The 17,725-nt window shown below is 50.8% G+C and overlaps 1 protein-coding gene across 2 annotated transcripts; it reads left to right on the top strand.

Moving 5' to 3' along the window:
- Positions 1-4,787: 4,787 nt before the first annotated feature.
- On the top strand, positions 4,788-10,845 carry slitrk5b (SLIT and NTRK-like family, member 5b). Of its 2 annotated transcripts, none has more exons than XM_072686719.1 (2): positions 4,788-4,877; positions 5,852-10,845. In XM_072686719.1, exon 2 carries the CDS (start codon positions 5,904-5,906, stop codon positions 8,463-8,465), a length of 2,562 nt encoding a protein of 853 aa, XP_072542820.1. In that variant the 5' UTR covers positions 4,788-4,877; positions 5,852-5,903; the 3' UTR covers positions 8,466-10,845. The 2 variants fall into 2 exon arrangements, with proteins under 2 accessions (XP_072542820.1, XP_072542821.1); XM_072686720.1 differs by lacking the exon at positions 4,788-4,877 and adding an exon at positions 5,183-5,257.
- Positions 10,846-17,725: the final 6,880 nt, after the last annotated feature.

Below are 17,725 nucleotides of genomic sequence, written 5' to 3'. Positions count from 1 at the left end.
TGAGGAACTGTAGGCTTAGTTGGACATAATTTTTTATGTCGGGAATGTTTGAGGTTCAGTATTTGGGGGTTCTGGGGGGCCTAATTTGAAGGTTCTGTGTTTGTTAATTTTGCTGGACTTGTGGATTTCTCCAGCCCCACTACAGCCCACCTCCAGCACCCCTACAGCCCACCTCCAGCCCCACTACAGCCCACCTCCAGCCCCACTACAGCCCACCTCCAGCCCCACTACAGCCCGCCTCCAGCACCCCTACAGCCCACCTCCAGCCCCACTACAGCCCACCTCCAGCCCCACTACAGCCCGCCTCCAGCCCCACTACAACCCGCCTCCAGCCCCACTACAGCCCACCTCCAGCACCCCTACAGCCCACCTCCAGCCCCACTACAGCCCACCTCCAGCACCCCTACAGCCCACCTCCAGCCCCACTACAGCCCACCTCCAGCCCCACTACAGCCCACCTCCAGCCCCACTACAGCCCGCCTCCAGCACCCCTACAGCCCACCTCCAGCCCCACTACAGCCCACCTCCAGCCCCACTACAGCCCACCTCCAGCCCCACTACAGCCCGCCTCCAGCACCCCTACAGCCCACCTCCAGCACCCCTACAGCCCGCCTCTAGCCCCACTACAGCCCACCTCCAGCACCCCCACAGCCTCCCTCCAGCACCCCTACAGCCCGCCTTCAGCACCCCTACAGCCCGCCTCCAGTCCCACTACAGCCCGCCTTCAGCACCCCTACAGCCCGCCTCCAGTCCCACTACAGCCCGCCTCTAGCCCCACTACAGCCCACCTCCAGCACCCCCACAGCCTCCCTCCAGCACCCCTACAGCCCGCCTTCAGCACCCCTACAGCCCGCCTCCAGTCCCACTACAGCCCGCCTCCAGCACCCCTACAGTGTAAAACCTTCCCAGTAGAGTAGAGGTTGTCACTGCAGTACAGGGGGACACACTCCTGGATACTTCCCTTCATTTCAGGAGAACTCTGGAGGAGCCGGTGTCCTCAAACTGTTGGAGATATGGTGTCCATACAGTGTGGCAGTTTGCCACTCAAGCATCTGCTATCTCTCTTCCACTGATGAACGTGCCAAGAGCTATACCCCTCTGGCCTTCAGCGCCAGCCAGTTTGAATGGCTGCCCGTGCTGAATGTGAACCTCCTGTCCTGTAAGACTGCTCTGCTGCAAGCCGAGGCCACATGAGTCGCCAGTTTAGCCCTCCCTTCCCTTCCCTTCCCTTCCCTTCCCTTCCCCCACCCCACCCCCTCCCATCTCCTGCCTCTCGGAGCAGACCACAGCCGAGCTTCTCATCCTGACATAAATAAGCACAACAATTACATAAGCATGATAGAGTCCTTAAAGTGTCCGAGGCCTCTCCAGCGCGCTTCTCCTGAAGAAAAAATTAATTAGACCTAAATCAGACAGGCAGCTGCTCGTCCTCACTCTGGGTCAATTAGACGTTCTGCCGTACGGGATATCGTGCGCCTGTCGCCTGACCTGAGCTTTTGTTTTGCTGCCAAAGCTCTTTGTCAAACCTGCCCGGAGCGGCTTGTCACTTCGCTTTACCCTCCCTGCCCCCAGCGTTCCCGCTGACAGCACGGCTTTGAGGCTGATTCGAGCCGAATGTTCGGAGAGGTCCAACCTAATGACCCACAATCTTGACTCATCAATCAGCGCTCTGTGTCTCACACCGCTACAGCGGCACTGAGGCTCGGTTCTCTCAAGAGCTTGAGCCGGAAATGTGTGTGCACTGTCACGGAAGAGTCTTAGGGATTGCTCTTCATACAACAACCCCCCCCCCACACACACACACACCTTCCCAAAGCTCTTTCATCATGTGACTAAAAGACCCTGCCAAGCAAAACAGACCTGCTGAGGACGGTATGAATTACTGCAGCATAAAAAAAATTGAATGGGAAAATGGACTCTTTCTGGTATCGTGTGTAACTCCACGGAATCCCAACAAAGCTCATACTGGACCAGCACCAGTATAGGAGAGGGTCCACCTCCCAGGAGCAGCTCTGTGGTCAGAAAGCATGCCTAACTCAAATTGTGCCTCACATGGTTCAGTACCGCCCCAGTCAGGCCGGCGAGTCGGGAGGTGGAGGATGTGGAGGTTTCTGTACTGTGATTCGTGAGCGGCCCGTAGATACAGCAGGGGAAGCTCTGCAAACACAGAGCTCTCTCTCTCTCTCTCTCTCTCTACCTCTCTCTGTCTCTCTCTCTCTCTCTCTCTCTCTCTCTCTCCCTCTCTCTCTGTCTGTCTCTCTGTAAATCTCTCTGACCCATTTCTCTCTTTTATTGCGCTCTCTCCGCTGCGGCCCCACGTCCCAGCCAAATCCCAGACCCGTGTGTGACAGGAGTTAAATTGAATATTTCACGCCCGGTGAATCATGCTTGCTGATGTTCTGGAGATGTTCTGACCCAGTCATTATCTAGAACATCACAGTCTGGTTCTTGTCAAACACCTTCATCACCTTCCAGAACTGACTGTTCACCTGCTGACTAAGGCTTGTTTATACTGCACCTGTGTCGGTGAAGGTGCTGCACAGATGAACATTAAGTCAGACAGATGTTAGAAGGACGTCTTTAGGATGTCTTTGGGTTACAGTGTCTGTAAGAGCTGATCGGTGACCACAGTAAAGTTGCTGCTGTTGTTGCTGTTGTGGCTCTGTGGATGAAGCTGGCCGGCGGTAACGAGGTTCTTTAATTAGTGCTGTGGTTTCATTAGGCCCCGGCACACAAACACAGAGCGACTCAGGGTTCTACAGAACCCCACTCTTTCCCTTATTAACGCCTGACTGTGGGCTGATCTGCTGCCTGTGTTAGCGTAGCTGGAGGAGCTGGAGGTTCACTCTGATCTGATCTGTAGCTCACGATCCTAGCGTCTGGACAACCTCACAAGGTGCTAGCTTCACACGTAGCTTCTCCTGTTCCCCTTCAGGTTGATGTCCTTAACGTTTCTGCCCGGACTTCCAGCCTCTGACCTTTGGACTCTGTCTGTTCTCCAGGCAGCAGCGCTGTGAAGTACAAAGCTGGTCATTAGTGAAGCTGCACCACTGTCTGACTTAATTAGCACAACATTAGCATGTAAAAGTCAAAAGTCACCAAGTCACTCAAGCTAAAACAACGAGCTCTGCTTAGTAGTCTGAAACACTACCTCACGCTGCTGCTACCACACGCTGCTGCTACCTCACGCTGCTGCTACCACACGCTGCTGCTACCTCACACTGCTGCTACCACACGCTGCTGCTACCTCACACTGCTGCTACCTCACGCTGCTGCTACCTCACACTGCTGCTACCTCACGCTGCTGCTACCACACGCTGCTGCTACCTCACGCTGCTGCTACCTCACGCTGCTGCTACCACACGCTGCTGCTACCTCACACTGCTGCTACCACACGCTGCTGCTACCTCACACTGCTGCTACCACACACTGCTGCTACCACACGCTGCTGCTACCACACGCTGCTGCTACCTCACGCTGCTGCTACCACACGCTGCTGCTACCACACACTGCTGCTACCTCACGCTGCTGCTACCTCACGCTGCTGCTACCTCACACTGCTGCTACCACACGCTGCTGCTACCACACGCTGCTGCTACCTCACGCTGCTGCTACCTCACGCTGCTGCTACCACACACTGCTGCTACCACACACTGCTGCTACCTCACGCTGCTGCTTTACACTTTCACACAGTCTCAGAACTCTGCAGAGCTCCGAGGTGAGGAGAGGTTGAATATGTCAGTGTCAGCCTGAATTTCAGTGCTAATGATGTAGGTGCCTTCAGTCGTGGGGGTTCTATCAGTGCTGGGTATCTGCTCAGCGGTCCAAACTCCACCTAAATGCCACTTTTCCAAACCTTACCGCAGGCCAGAAAACTCCCAGACCCTGAGATGTCAGTCAGAGCTGTGTGTGCTCTCGGCGATCGTCTCTTCGGCTCGGCCGTGTCAGCGATTTCCTTCTCAATGTCAGATAGATCCTCAACTGGACGCCATGACGGCTGAGTAACTCTCTCTGTCAGGCTGGACATCCTTACAGCTGAAGCCCCTGACCACACCAGCAGCAGCAGCAGCAGGGTGGGTAACGGGGTCACTGAGCTTCCTCCACAACTGCTTTCATGTTTCTGACACACCTCTCCACTGAGCTCACTGCCTTTTTATCTCTCTCTCTCTCTCTCACACACACACACACACACACACACACACACACACACACTCGTGCTCTCTGCTCTCTCCGCTCTGTGTTGAATGGTGGTCTTTCTTTCTCCTCCAGCTCTGCTTTTCTAGAGTTTCAGTGATGCAGCTGTGAGCTGGTCCAGCTTTACTCTACGGCTTTAACACGACCACTAACATCATCATTAGCATTAGCATCATTAGCTGGCATTAGGCAGCATGGAGCCAATAGGGTCATGATGTTGATCTGCTCCAGAGAGTCCTATTCTATTGGCAGTCCTTCTTCTCTACAGGGACTAGACAAGCTGTGTGTGCATTTGCACATCTGTGTCAGTAATGGGTGCAGCTTAAAGTAGCTGAATGCATTCATTAGAAGGGGGTGTCCACAAACATTTGGACATATGGTGAAATCATCATCACCTCCACCCTAATGACTGTGATCGGCTCCTCAGATCTTCTACATGCCGAGTATCGATTCCAGGGCCAAAACACATGACGTCATACATTCGACATCGTCACCATCTTCATCCTCCTCCTCCTCAACGCCGTCGTCACAAGCGTGCTGGCCCCTCCTCCTCCTCCTCCTTCTGCTGCTGCTCTTCCTCTCCTGTCTGTAGACTGGAGGATGGTGCTGAGGGAGGAGGAGGCTCTGAGCTGGACCGGCGCTGGGCGCTCGCGGGCTGTGGTCACTGCAAGGAGTGCTGACCGGTAAGACTCGCACGCGTTTGAGCTTGTCCAAGTGAATGTGGACAGGGTGTGTGATGGAACGAAATGCGCGCACGTGTGTGTGTGTGTATGTTTGTGTGTGTATGTTTGTGTGTGTATCTGTGAGGTCCGTTAGAACAGGACTTAATGAGGGAGAGGGAAGTTCAGTCTCGAGTTCATCCTTACGAGCGCGCGCTTGCGTGTGTGTGTGAGTGAGAGAGAGAGAGAGAGAGAGAGAGAGGGAGGGAGGGAGGGAGAGAGAGAGCGAGAGGAAGAGAGAGGGAAAGAGAGAGAGAGGGAGAGAGAGAGAGAGAGGAAGAGAGAGAGAGAGAGGAAGAGAGAGAGGGAGACAGAGAGAGAGAGAAATAGACGGGTCGAGCGAGGTAAACACAGAGCTGAGGACATAGAGAAGAATGCAGACAGGAGGGGAGAGAGCTAAACACATACAGATGGGGAGACAGGGAGGAACGCTGAAAGGCACAAAGAGAGAGAGAGAGAGAGAGAGAGACTAAACACAGAGCGAGAGAGAAGTTTTCCTGTCCTCTGAAAATGATTAGCTCCTATTCAGAATAATTAACCTATCAGCTCTATTAGTGAACAGCTAGCTTCGTTAATTAACGCTTTGCTTTATTAAGCAGCTGTGTGAGGATCTATAGATTAGTGTGTTTCGGGGCGGCTGAGTGCTGTACCTCACAGTCGCAGCTCAGTGAGAATCAGAGGAGGATCAGAACCCTCGCTCTGCCCTAGAAAACCCCGGCCGACCCTGCAGGCTGGAGCTGGTATTTACATGCATGTCATCATGGATGTCCCTCTTTCTGCTCTGCTCTGTGCATCGGGGGAGCAGTTAGGTGGAGTTATGATGCAGCGTGGTGGAGAGAGAACTGACTGAGATCAGAGAAGGTCCTGCAGGACTAAAGTGTCAGCGTGCTGCAAACAAACCTGCCGAACTGACCATGAATGTTCCTCTCTCTCTCTAGATGAGGGGACGCGCCGCTGCCGCAGTGAAGTGAAGCTCCGCCACCCCCAAACATGCATATCTGGGTATCGGTCGTCTCGTTCGTCGCCACGTCGCTGAGCTTCGCTGAGACGCTCGACATTTATGGGGAGATCTGCGGAGGGCTGTGCGTTTGTGAAGAGCGAGATGGAGTTTTGACAGCCGGCTGCGAAAACAGAGGCATCGCCAGCCTCTCTGACGTTGGGCCTTTGCACTTCAACGCGTACCACCTCCTGCTCACAGGCAACCTCCTGACAAAGCTTTCGTGTAACGATTTCTCGAACTACGAAGGACTCACTATTCTGCATCTGGGCAACAACGACATCGCTGAGATCGAGAGCGGGGCTTTCAGCGGGCTTCAGGGATTAAAGCGATTGCATCTGAACAACAACAAAATCGAAGCGCTGCGGGACGACACTTTTGTGGGCCTCGACAGTCTGGAGTACCTTCAGATTGACTACAACTACGTCAGTCATATCGAGGCGAATGCCCTCAACAGGCTGCGTCATCTGGAGGTACTGATCTTGAATGACAACCTGCTGTCTGCCCTGCCAAGAAACATTTTTCAGTCTGTTCCCCTGACGCATCTCGACCTCAGAGGGAACCAGCTCAAACTGATCCCCTACAGCGGCCTTTTGGAGCACATGGGCAGGCTTGTGGAGCTGCAGCTCGAGGAGAACCCATGGAACTGCTCTTGCGAGCTCATAGCGCTGAAAGCCTGGCTGGAGAGCATCTCCTACACGGCGCTGGTGGGAGACGTGGTTTGCGAGACGCCGTTCCGGCTGCACGGCCGAGATCTCGATGAGATCTCCAAGCAGGAGCTGTGTCCCAGGAGAGCCATCGCTGAGTATGAGATGCGGGCCGAACCGGTTCTGGGCGCCGAGGGCATCTTCGGGACGGCGGCTGCTGCCTCAGCGAGCGCGTCGTTCACCTCTTCCAACATCCTGCGCTCAACACGGCCCACGAAGAGCCCGCGTCAGTCAGGGAAGCTCCGCGCCAAACCGACCTCACGGGTCTCCCCCAGCAAGCCTCTGAACTATGGCCCCATGGTGGCTTACCAGACCAAATCCCCGGTGTCCCTTGACTGCCCCACCGCATGCACTTGCAATCTCCAGATTTCAGATCTTGGCTTGAATGTTAACTGTCAAGAGAGAAAGATTGAGCGCATCTCGGATCTAGACCCAAAACCTTACAGTCCAAAGAAGATGTACCTCACAGGAAATTACATCCCTTCAGTGCACAGTTCAGACTTTTCGCAAGCTAGCAGCTTAGATCTGCTTCACTTGGGGAACAACCGGATATCCATTGTTCAAAGCAGGGCATTTGGGGAGCTGGTGCACTTGCGGAGACTTTATTTGAATGGGAACTTAATAGAGCGACTCACTGAGGACATGTTCTATGGCTTAGAAAGTCTCCAGTTTCTTTACTTGGAATACAACGTCATTAGAGAAATAGCGGCAGGCACCTTTGAGCAAGTACCCAGTCTTCAGTTGCTCTTCCTCAACAACAACCTTCTCAAAGCGTTACCCCTGGGAGTGTTCAGTGGATTGAGTCTGGCGCGACTGAACCTGCGCAACAATCACTTTCGGAGCCTGCCGGTCGGCGGCGTTCTGGAGGAGTTGACGTCCGTAGTGCAGATAGACCTCTTTGAGAACCCCTGGGATTGCTCCTGTTCTATTGTGGAAATGAAGAACTGGCTAGAACAGCTTAGCGCCGGAACTGTGGTGAACAGCGTGGTTTGTGAGTCTCCCCCAAGGCTGGCAGGAGAGGATGTGCGCTACATTCATTCCTCTCATCTCTGCCCGAACAACTCAAACGCCCCGGCATCTGTCGCTCCGCCTTCGGAGGAATCTTTCCCAGGCAGCACCATCACCTTGGAGACAACACTAGATTCTGACAATCAGTATCCCACAATTCCTCTCTCTGTGCTTATCCTGGCCTTGCTCCTCATCTTCATCATGTCCGTGTTTGCTGCCGCCGGGCTTTTCGCAGTCATGATGAAACGCCGCAAAAAGTCTGAGCGGTCCGCCTCCATGGGCGCCACCCTTTACAGTGACCGTTCAGCAACAAAAGTCAGGACCTCTGCAGGTCATGTGTACGAGTACATCCCTCCTCCAGTGGAGGGCACATCCAAAAGAGCCCCCTATGGCGCCAGCGAGGGCATTGCGGGGGAAGGGTTCAGAGACTTCGATGAGCTGAACGGCGGTTTGGCGTCCAACTCTGACGAGGATGTCGGGAGCACTGCGATTGGCTCCGAATTCAGTACCTGCACGCCAGATCCCCTCAGATCGTCTCCACTGCAAGACGACTATTTTTATCGCGACATCTTGGCAAGAGACCAGCAGGCGTCCTACAGGGCCGGTCTGCCATGTAAGCATGGTACACATGTTTCAACTCACTATGCACCAGACTTTGATGTCAGACATCAGTACTTGCATCCAGAAAGGATACAGCAGACCATGGTGTACTGCTCGGCGCCAGCCACAGTCTACGTGGAGCCCAATAGGAGTGAATACTGGGAGCTAAAAGCCAAGCTTCATTTTGAGCCAGACTATCTGGAGGTTCATGAGAAAAGGACAACTTTCACTCAGTTCTGAGTCGTTACACCAATGTCCCCCTTCCTAGTTCTTGCCTCTGGTGTCGTAAAGGGTTATAAAATTGATGGACTACTTTCTGATTTTGGAACACAGCTATTCTCTAGGTTCTCCTGTGCACAAGGTACTGGAGTAATTCCCCTTATGTGGAACAGACTCAGATGATCTCCTGTATAATTAAGAAGTCTCTTACTGTCTTACCGACCTAAGTGATCATTTAAACCAGGGGTCCTCAACCCTGGTGTTGGACATCTACCACCCTGCAGAGCAAAGCCCTAACTGTAATCTGGCTCACCTGGGGCTGGCTGCACCGGCTGTGCGTGGGCTGAAACAGGGGCTAGGTCTAATGTAAAAGTTTTGTAAGTACAGGTTTATGCAGCGTTATTATATCAGACCGTGCTGTACCACTCACACTTAAGAGCTTTGTAGCGTCTAGATATTCACACCCCCCTCAGCAGGTGGGAGTGGTGAGTACACCAGTGGAAAAAACTCCATGTTAATTACGTAAGAGATACAGCGCTAATAATGAAACTTTAACAGAGCTAATAAACACAGTGTTTCACACTTAGTGAACATTAGGAAGAGTGGCTCAGATACGACTCATGGATCGGTGCTGAAGCTCAACCATTAAACCAAAGTGTGACTAATAGAGGTGCCTGGGCAGCTCTGGGGTTTATTTTTACGTTCTGGACCTGAATTCTCCATCTTTGTTGACTAGTTTAACTAAGGGCTCAGCAAAGACTTTACACACACACTTAGCAATATGTCCCCCCACATGCTTACATGGGGCTGACATGGGTGGAACGTGGGCTAGGTGGGTTCCCATATATGGGGCATCCATATGTGGGGCCAACACAGAACCTGAAAACAAAACATTCTAGTTCCCACTTGGGTTACCCATACAGGCCCCACCATGGACATGTTAGCTGGGATAGGCCTTCAGGGTCATCAGGGATTTTGGACTCCATGTACAGATATTACAATGCGCCCTACAAAAATTCTACCAAAATATTCAATTAGTAAATTTTTGGGGCCCCTTAGAATTGTCCTTACTATGGATGGTTCTGCAGGGTGATAGATCTCCAGGACTGAACAGTCCTGAACTTTTCTCTTTTTTTACCTGGTGTTGAAATGATCTTGGTCTGGTACTGTTGGTGTATTTATACGTGCATTCATAATTCACACTGGTTGAGGTTGATTTCTCTGTGCATTTCTAAAGCCGTTGTTCTCTTTGCACACTTTGCACTACAGGTTGTCACTTTTAAAGGAGCTACAAGTCTTACGTTTTACATTTCCATCTTTATAGACCATTATGATAACAGTTGAGTTGAACGGCTTCTGGTCATGTTATAATCCATGGCTTAGGCACACCCATAATTCACCCAAACACTCTGACCAGAGTTCCCACGCCATTCTGTTTAACCATGTTCAACTCCAGCTAAAAGACTCCGTAAAGGTTCAGACCTAACAGGAAAAAACTCAGAACATTAGCAGAACCCCAAAGCTCACATCTAGCTCCTTTAATGTGGCAGGTTCGGACACTCCATGCTGTAAATAAAGTGACTCAGAATATGCAGATGTGGTGAAAGCAGGGTGGTAAACCTTAAGGGTTTATGAATATACCGAACAATTTTTTATGCATTTAAAAAGACACAAAGTGAACATATCTGCCACGCGGCTCTGTACCGGTCCAGCACTCTCTCTAAAGCTCTCTTTAAAATTTCACAGCCATATCTACACCCATTTAAAGCCACAGAAAACCCTGTGAATGCTGTTCGTCCTTTGGGCTTTGGCGTCTGCAGGGATGGAGGGGAATCATCTGAAACATCCGGCTCCCTTCCCCCCTCGTTCCCGTTCAGCCTCCGAACGAGTGACTCAGTGAAAGAAACAGCAATACGATTTTCTTTATCCACCAGGGTTTTTATTCAACATGTGCCAATGAAATTTTCATGCAAGGCTGGAGGCAATGTGGAGAGGCTGTTTCTCTCTGTTGTGTGAAACCCTGCTTTCTGCAGACCTTAAACAGTGTCTCTTCCTGCAGTTCCTGCGTGTGTACAACTATTAATAATGTTTACAGACTCAAATGATTTCTCCTAATTTGCCGGTTTGCTACAGTCTGGCTGCATCGTGGGTGTACAGTTGTTTTTCTAAGCGTGTCGAGCCTCAGTAGAGGAAGAGTCCGTGTAAAGCGGTGCCTGCCCTAATGTTGCACTGATTTTTTTAAAACATGTACAGCACACACTGTTCTGATGATGTCCTGGTGAGCGCGTCCAAACGGGCATGCCGGTGGTTTGCCAAGGATGTGCCGTGTTTGTTATGGACCCAGCTGTTTATTTCATGTTGCAGATGACAATGAAATAAAACCTATATATTTTTCCTTTCATTTGTTCCAGAGATCTTATTTACTCTTTATGACTTCATATGTTTATATTATTCAGTCTATTCCCATTCTTCCCAGCGTTCCGAGTTAAATATACAGCTCAGAAACTCATATAGACTGTTCATTAATTATTCAATATAAATATTAATTTGTCCTAATAGTGAGTGTGAACGTTGGAGTGAGTGTGAGCGCTGGAGTGAGTGTGAACGCTGGAGTGGGTGTGAACGTTGGAGTGAGTGTGACCGCTGGAGTGAGAGTGAGTACTGGAGTGCGTGTGAGTTTTGGAGTGAGTGTGAACATTGGAGTGAGTGTGAACGCTGGAGTGAGTGTGAACGCTGGAGTGAGTGTGAAAGCTGGAGTAAGTGTGAATGTTGGTGTGAGTGTGAACATTGGAGTAAGTGTGAGTGCTGGTGTGAGTGTGAACGTTGGAGTGTGAGCGTTGGAATGAGTGTGAACACTGGAGTGAGTGTGAATGTTGGAGTGAGTGTGAATGCTAGAGTGAGTGTGAATGCTGGAGTGAGTGTGAGTGCTGGAGTGAGTGAGTGTTGCAGTGAGTGTAAGTGCTAGAGTGAGTGTGAGTGCTGGAGTGAGTGTGAATATTAGAGTGAGTGCTGCAGTGAGTGTGAATGCTGGAGTGAGTGTGAGTGCAGGAGTGAGTGTGAACAATGGAGTGAGTGTAAATATTGGAGTGAGTGTGAGTGCTGGAGTGAGTGTGAATATTGGAGTGAGTGTGAGTGCTGGAGTGAGTGTGAACGCTGGAGTGAGTGTGAATATTGGAGTGAGAGTGAACGCTGGAGTGAGAGTGAACGCTGGAGTGAGTGTGAATATTAGAGTGAGTGTTGCAGTGAGTGTAAGTGCTAGAGTGAGTGAATATTAGAGTGAGTGTGAGTGCTAGAATGAGTGTGAATGCTGGAGTGAGTGTGAACGCTGGAGTGAGTGCTGGAGTGAGTGTGAACGCTGGAGTGAGTGCTGGAGTGAGTGTGAATGCTGGAGTGAGTGTGAATGCTGGAGTGAGTGCTGGAGTGAGTGCTGGAGTGAGTGTGAATGCTGGAGTGAATGCTGGAGTGAGTGTGAGTGCTGGAATGAATGCTGGAGTGAGTGTGAACGCTGGAGTGAGTGCTGGAGTGAGTGTGAATGCTGGAGTGAGTGCTGGAGTGAGTGTGAATGCTGGAGTGAGTGCTGGAGTGAGTGTGAGTGCTGGAGTGAGTGTAAATGTTGCAGTCAGTGTGAGTGCTGGAGTGAGTGTAAATGTTGCAGTCAGTGTGAGTGCTGGAGTGAGTGTGAATGCTGGAGTGAGTGCTGGAGTGAGTGTGAGTGCTGGAGTGAGTGTAAATGTTGCAGTCAGTGTGAGTGCTGGAGTGAGTGTGAGTGCTGGAATAATGACTTATGAAGTGTTAATGAGCTCATTAATAAACATCACTACTCACCTTTGAACTGTTAATAAGCGCTTTATAAGAGTCTTCTTACACTAATCTAATTCTGTTGTGTGAAAGCAGACCTGTAATAACGATCTTCTGGGTCCTGAATGTGGACTGGGTTCGGGTCTGAGAGCTGTTCTGCTCAGGTTCTACACTGAAGGTGTGTCGTACCTCCCAACACTCTGACACATGACAGTGTTCGGACCCCTTGGGATGTGTCCAACTGCCTGTGAGCTCCCTCGCCGTACTGAAAATGAAATATCCCCATTCCGGAGCGGGACTGCTGTCTGCCCAGGCTTTTCATGCGGCTGGAGCGTAATATCCCTCTCTGGGTGGGAAAGGACGAGTGGGAGTGTAATCAGGAGTCAGCAGCCGAAGCCCAGCGGCGGGATTTTGTGTTTTTAATTGAATTTGGGTGAGCTCGGTCCGGCGGCCAGCCTTCCTTCCTGTTCTGATGTAACCGAGGTAGAAATAATAACCATATAAAAAAGGTCCTCGCTTTTCTCATCAGCGTCATCCCGTCTCTGCGCTTACTGGGAGCGTCCCTAAGACTAGCTCATTAAAACCGCACCTCTGGCTCCCCTGCCGCTTCATCTGGCCCCGGGCTCATCTGGCCCAGAGTTGGGAAAGAAAAAGAAGCGAACCAGAGGAAAACAGGCTGAGATGTTGATTCTGTAGTAGTGGATCCTGTCTGCTGTGGCGAGGCCCAGCGCTGCAGTGTGGATCTGCTAAAAATAGCAGGACTGTATACGCTCGTCTTTGGGTAGCAACACTGTGAGGCGCAGCAGGCTGGAGAAATGAGCACGTGCTGCTGAAACATCTTAAAATGACGGCTGAGCAGTGTGTGTGTGTGTGTGTGTGTGGTATTCCTCCTATTCCTCTGGAAGGTAAGCAGATGGAGGTATCCTTTACTGCAGGGTCTCAGTGAAGAAGCTTTGAGGAGCCTCTGATCTGAGGATGTGAGGACTCTGTCATGTGATTAAGCAGGACGATGCAGCTGACACATTTCATCAGGCCTAAAAACAGGATGGAACCCCCGCAGGTTCTAACACTGTCTACGCGAGGCTGGACGAACACGAAAGACACAGAGTTGTCCAAAACCCATTGCCTCCTCTCGGTGCCATGTATCCATGGAAACTCACAGTGATGTGTTTTAATCTCTGGAAACTCCTGCACTGGAGCGCTAATGTTACAGTCTGTGATGATGTGCTCGTTATTAGTCGTTAAGGAGCACAAGTCCGTTAACACTGTTTATGTTGTAATGAGCTATTTGAAATGACATTGATTGGGATAAAGCAACTTCACCAGGGGCATCTTTCCAAACGCTCCGACCACGTGCCCACGCAACACTTTTTTCCCTTCTCTTTTTCTGGGAGATTCAGGTGGTGGCATCATCGAAACTTCTGAAGGAGGTGCTATCATCATCATCTGCTCTCAGCACTTGAGAGGCTGGCAGATTGAGAGCGCTAATGTGGCTGAGCTGAGAGAGAAACCAGGCCAGATCACGATTATGTAAGCCGGAGCAGAAAGCGGAGAGACAACTTGCATACGACTGCCGGCTCACTGGAGGAGAAACGACTCAAATCGGCCTCGCTCGCCCAAACCAGCACTCCTCCTGATTAGGCTCACCGGGGTATGCCATAAGAGCCGTGCTTCCCTCCACGGAGGGCACAGGAACGCGACGGAACGCGGAAGCAGGTTAAGAGTGAAGGCGCGTCGTGGGTCGCGGTGGACAGGCCCTCCGTTTTGCTCTGCCTGGCAGAACCGCTGTAATGTGGTCGGTCTTGTTGAGTCGGGGTGCATAAATTATTGACTCAGATGCTGCTCACGCTCACCCCGAAGGCATCAGTGGCTCTGGAGCGCAGCTCGGTCCGAGACATCCCGCACAAAGCGACCTGCGCCTAATGACCACCGTCACACGCAATAACGTAAAAAAGATGTTGAGCTGCAGCTAGAGAAGAAAGCATGGAGGAGGAGGAGGAGGAGGATGCCCTAATAACAAAGACTTGCTGCAGATATTTGGGATGTCACTGTGCATCATGTAGGAGAGCTCTGAGTGTGTGTGCTTTCTGTTTTTTGTCACCACGGCTGGGAGCAGTGGGTGGTATCTGTTCTGACATTTACAGCCGCCCAGGCAGGCCAAGCTGATCTGGAATAAGAGGGGAGTGAACGAAGCTCAGGCCAGCCTTGTTTACTGTCCTGTTTTAATGATGCAGCTCATGAAGGAGGGAGGGGGAGGATTTCATCATGCACACATTCCCTTCCCCCCTCAAATGTAGAAACCAGAACAGATGATGCTCCTCTAGCAGCCAGTCCAGAGACCAAACCGCCAAAGGGTGGTCTCACCCCCAGGATGAGGGGAACGGACAGAAAGGACGGCTATATCTCCCCCTTTGCTGTGGCGGATCAAACAGAACTTCGCATGGTCTTCTCCTTCAATCACGTTCCCTGATAATATCTCCACGCCGGCTTATAATCAGCTCCGCTCTCGCGCTCTCTTCTCTCCGCCGAGCGAATAAAGGCCCGTCACTGGCGCTTCAAATTAACCTCCTCCGTCGCCCTGTGTGGCTCTGCCAGTTATCAGCAGCAGGCAGCTGGGCTTGGAGTCAGCACCAAGGACGTGTCCTTCCACACACACACACACACACACACTCCGATCAGCCATGGTGGCCGCCGACTTCTGAAGGCTTTGCCGCCCGGCAAGTGAACCCTTCCGACAATTAGCAAGAAAGGAATTTGTAGACAGTGCAGGTTTGTAAACAAGTAAACAAATAAACAAGCTGGAACAGCAAGAGGGTCTGCCAGACTACGCTCAGTCATTCCGTAATTCCGTGTGTTCACTTTGTGCGTGCAATGCTGTAAACGAGAATGACCTCATCCCACTGCTGGAGCAATAACTAAAGCGGCTAAATGTGTTCCTACACTGCTGCTCGCTGTTTGAGCTGCACAGCAAACAGTGGGAAATGCAGGGAAACACTGGGAAACAGACTCCAGCAGCAGAAGTGGGAGATGCAGGCCTGTTCCGAGGTGTTTCTCTCTCTCTAGACAAGCTCGATGTCCTCTTGGGACTCGCTGTCCAACACACAAGTGGACAGATGGCGAGGTGCTAGAGTGCCGGCCCAAGGCCCTCGACGAGCAACTCATGCCAACCGCGTTTGTTGCTGAAATTTCATCTAATGCTGCAGGATTTTCTTCGTTATCAGAGGCTGTTCACCAGCTGTGGGGAAAATTGGATGCAGTCAAGGTGGGAAAAAACAGAGCCAAATTAGCAGCCTTCCGTTTGAAGTCTCCGCAGGAAGGCCTCACAGAGCCACTTCACACACAGTTCATAGTAGGAAAATTGCTAAAGTGTAGCGGAAAGCTCTGCATCTCCACAGACGCTTAATATTCAGCCCTCAGCACTTCAAAGAGTTTGGAAGCGTGGTAAATGCAGCGCTGCAGTGGGGTTCCCGACGCTCACTGGAGTGAAGACAGTCGCCCACCTACAACACGTGAAATGCTGTCTGCTTGGGGGACGGCTAACGCCGTTAGGTATTTTTTTCTGTATTTTTACTTTCTGGACCTGGACTTGCCAGCTCAGCCCCCAGGAGGGACATGTTCATTAGGTGACTTGTTGGATCAGGAGTCCTGGAGCAGGAAACATACGGGGGTACCAGGTCAGGAAACATGGGTCACACTGAAAGGTCACAAGCTCCACATGATGTTTAACCACATACAAACCTCAGGGATGGAATACAGCCGTCCGATAAGCAAGCAGAAGATGCTAAACAGCCATGGTAAATATTTAGTCTGATATTTGGACGCATTTGCTGGAGCTATGACTGAGCAGACAGTCGGCCCCAAAGCCACAGCGCACCTCCACCCCCTGGCAAACAGGGAGCGCCAGGAGATCACAGCAAGATTAGAGTGCCATTTACACATCCCTCCTCCTCAACACGGAGAGGGTGGCCGTCTCCTCCTCCTCCGCTGCTGCACTGCTATGCTCTGCCAAACCGGGATAGCAAGTAAACGGCAAGGGGGAAGTCGACAGTTCCCAAAATGTCGCCGAGCATCTAATATCACAAGGAGGCGACATGTATTATTCAGGCCCATGATTTATTATTTAGGAATGTTGGTAAATAATTCAGCACATCTGGAATATCTGAAGGTGTCTTTGGGTGTAAGGGAATAACCATTAATAATGGAGGGCAGAATTTAATTCAGGAAAGCTTCATTTAACAGCTTAACGATGCGCAAGTGCTGCGGGATATCCGGTCTGAGGATGAGGATGGGGATCTGAGGACTTCTGCTGTAAAAGCTAACTGCACTTCTTAGCAGTTAGCCTAACTTCCTTACTACAGAGTCACAGCGGTCAGCTAAGCTGATTAAGCCAAACTAACTCCAAAATGAATAGCTGAGATACTCTCACCAGTCTGAGTTTATTCAGTAGAGTTTGACTGACTGAGTCGATTTAGTGAACTATGGTAACCTTTAGAGGGCGCCTCATGTTTGGGCAGTGCAGCCTTGATGAGTAAAACTCACTAAAGCTTTTTTTATCATCTGTGTACATTTTTAAAAGTTTGATGAAACATTATCGATCAGTGCGAGAGCGATTTCAGAGTGTTCCTGGTATCTGTAGTGGTCTGTGCTCGGTTTCTCCACTGTTAATAAGGACAGGTGATGGAGGCCTTGATACTCATGTCTTTAGCTGAATTTAGAATTTAGTGTCTAAATTCTAATGATCACAGACTCTCTGACAGGTGTACAATCACTGGATCATAAATATTAATAATATGTGATTTCACTTTCAGTACATGTATATTTGGAGATCTGCCTGCTGTGGTCTGGTTGTTAAAGAGGCTATTTTAAACCCTACATGCGTTTCTCATACGTTTCTCCTGCAGAGAGGTGAAGAACATATCTGGGGGGATACATGAACGAGGCCCCTGGTGCAGCAGACCACCTCTGTCCTTCTCTCAGCACTCATGGAGACTCTTAGCCCAATCACTGGGAAAAGCTTGTGTGATGTTCTCAGTTCCGCGCCAAGATAAAACGCACAAAATTTCGAAAGGCCAAGCAATTTTAAAGGCTTTAAGGTCTTGACCTCCAGGGATACGTCTAAGCAAATTATGAGATGGCGAGTGACATGGCTCTGATAGTCACGGCCCGCCTGCAAAGTTCTTCTGTAGCCGTTAACTGAGCCGAAGGTTACGTGAATAGAGAAGTCCACAGCCGAGGGGCTAGTGGTAGCCATCGCTGGATTCAGAGTGAGTCCACCAGCCAAAAATATCTGGACAAGAGCTGGGATAAAGGATGACTAACACTGTCCATCAGCAGATGGTCTCTAAGTCTCTTATTGAACACCAGCAAGGTGGAGCTACAGGGGAGACATTTCTGATAAAGTGACCGGGGGCGTGTGCAAAGGCACATAAACAAGCAAATAACAGAGTCTAGATTAGGGGTACCAAAATTTCTGTCTTAGGGGG

Source organism: Salminus brasiliensis, chromosome 8 (genome assembly GCF_030463535.1).
Source record: "Salminus brasiliensis chromosome 8, fSalBra1.hap2, whole genome shotgun sequence".
NCBI lineage: Eukaryota > Metazoa > Chordata > Actinopteri > Characiformes > Bryconidae > Salminus > Salminus brasiliensis.
This window is presented reverse-complemented; position numbering and strand designations above follow the sequence as displayed.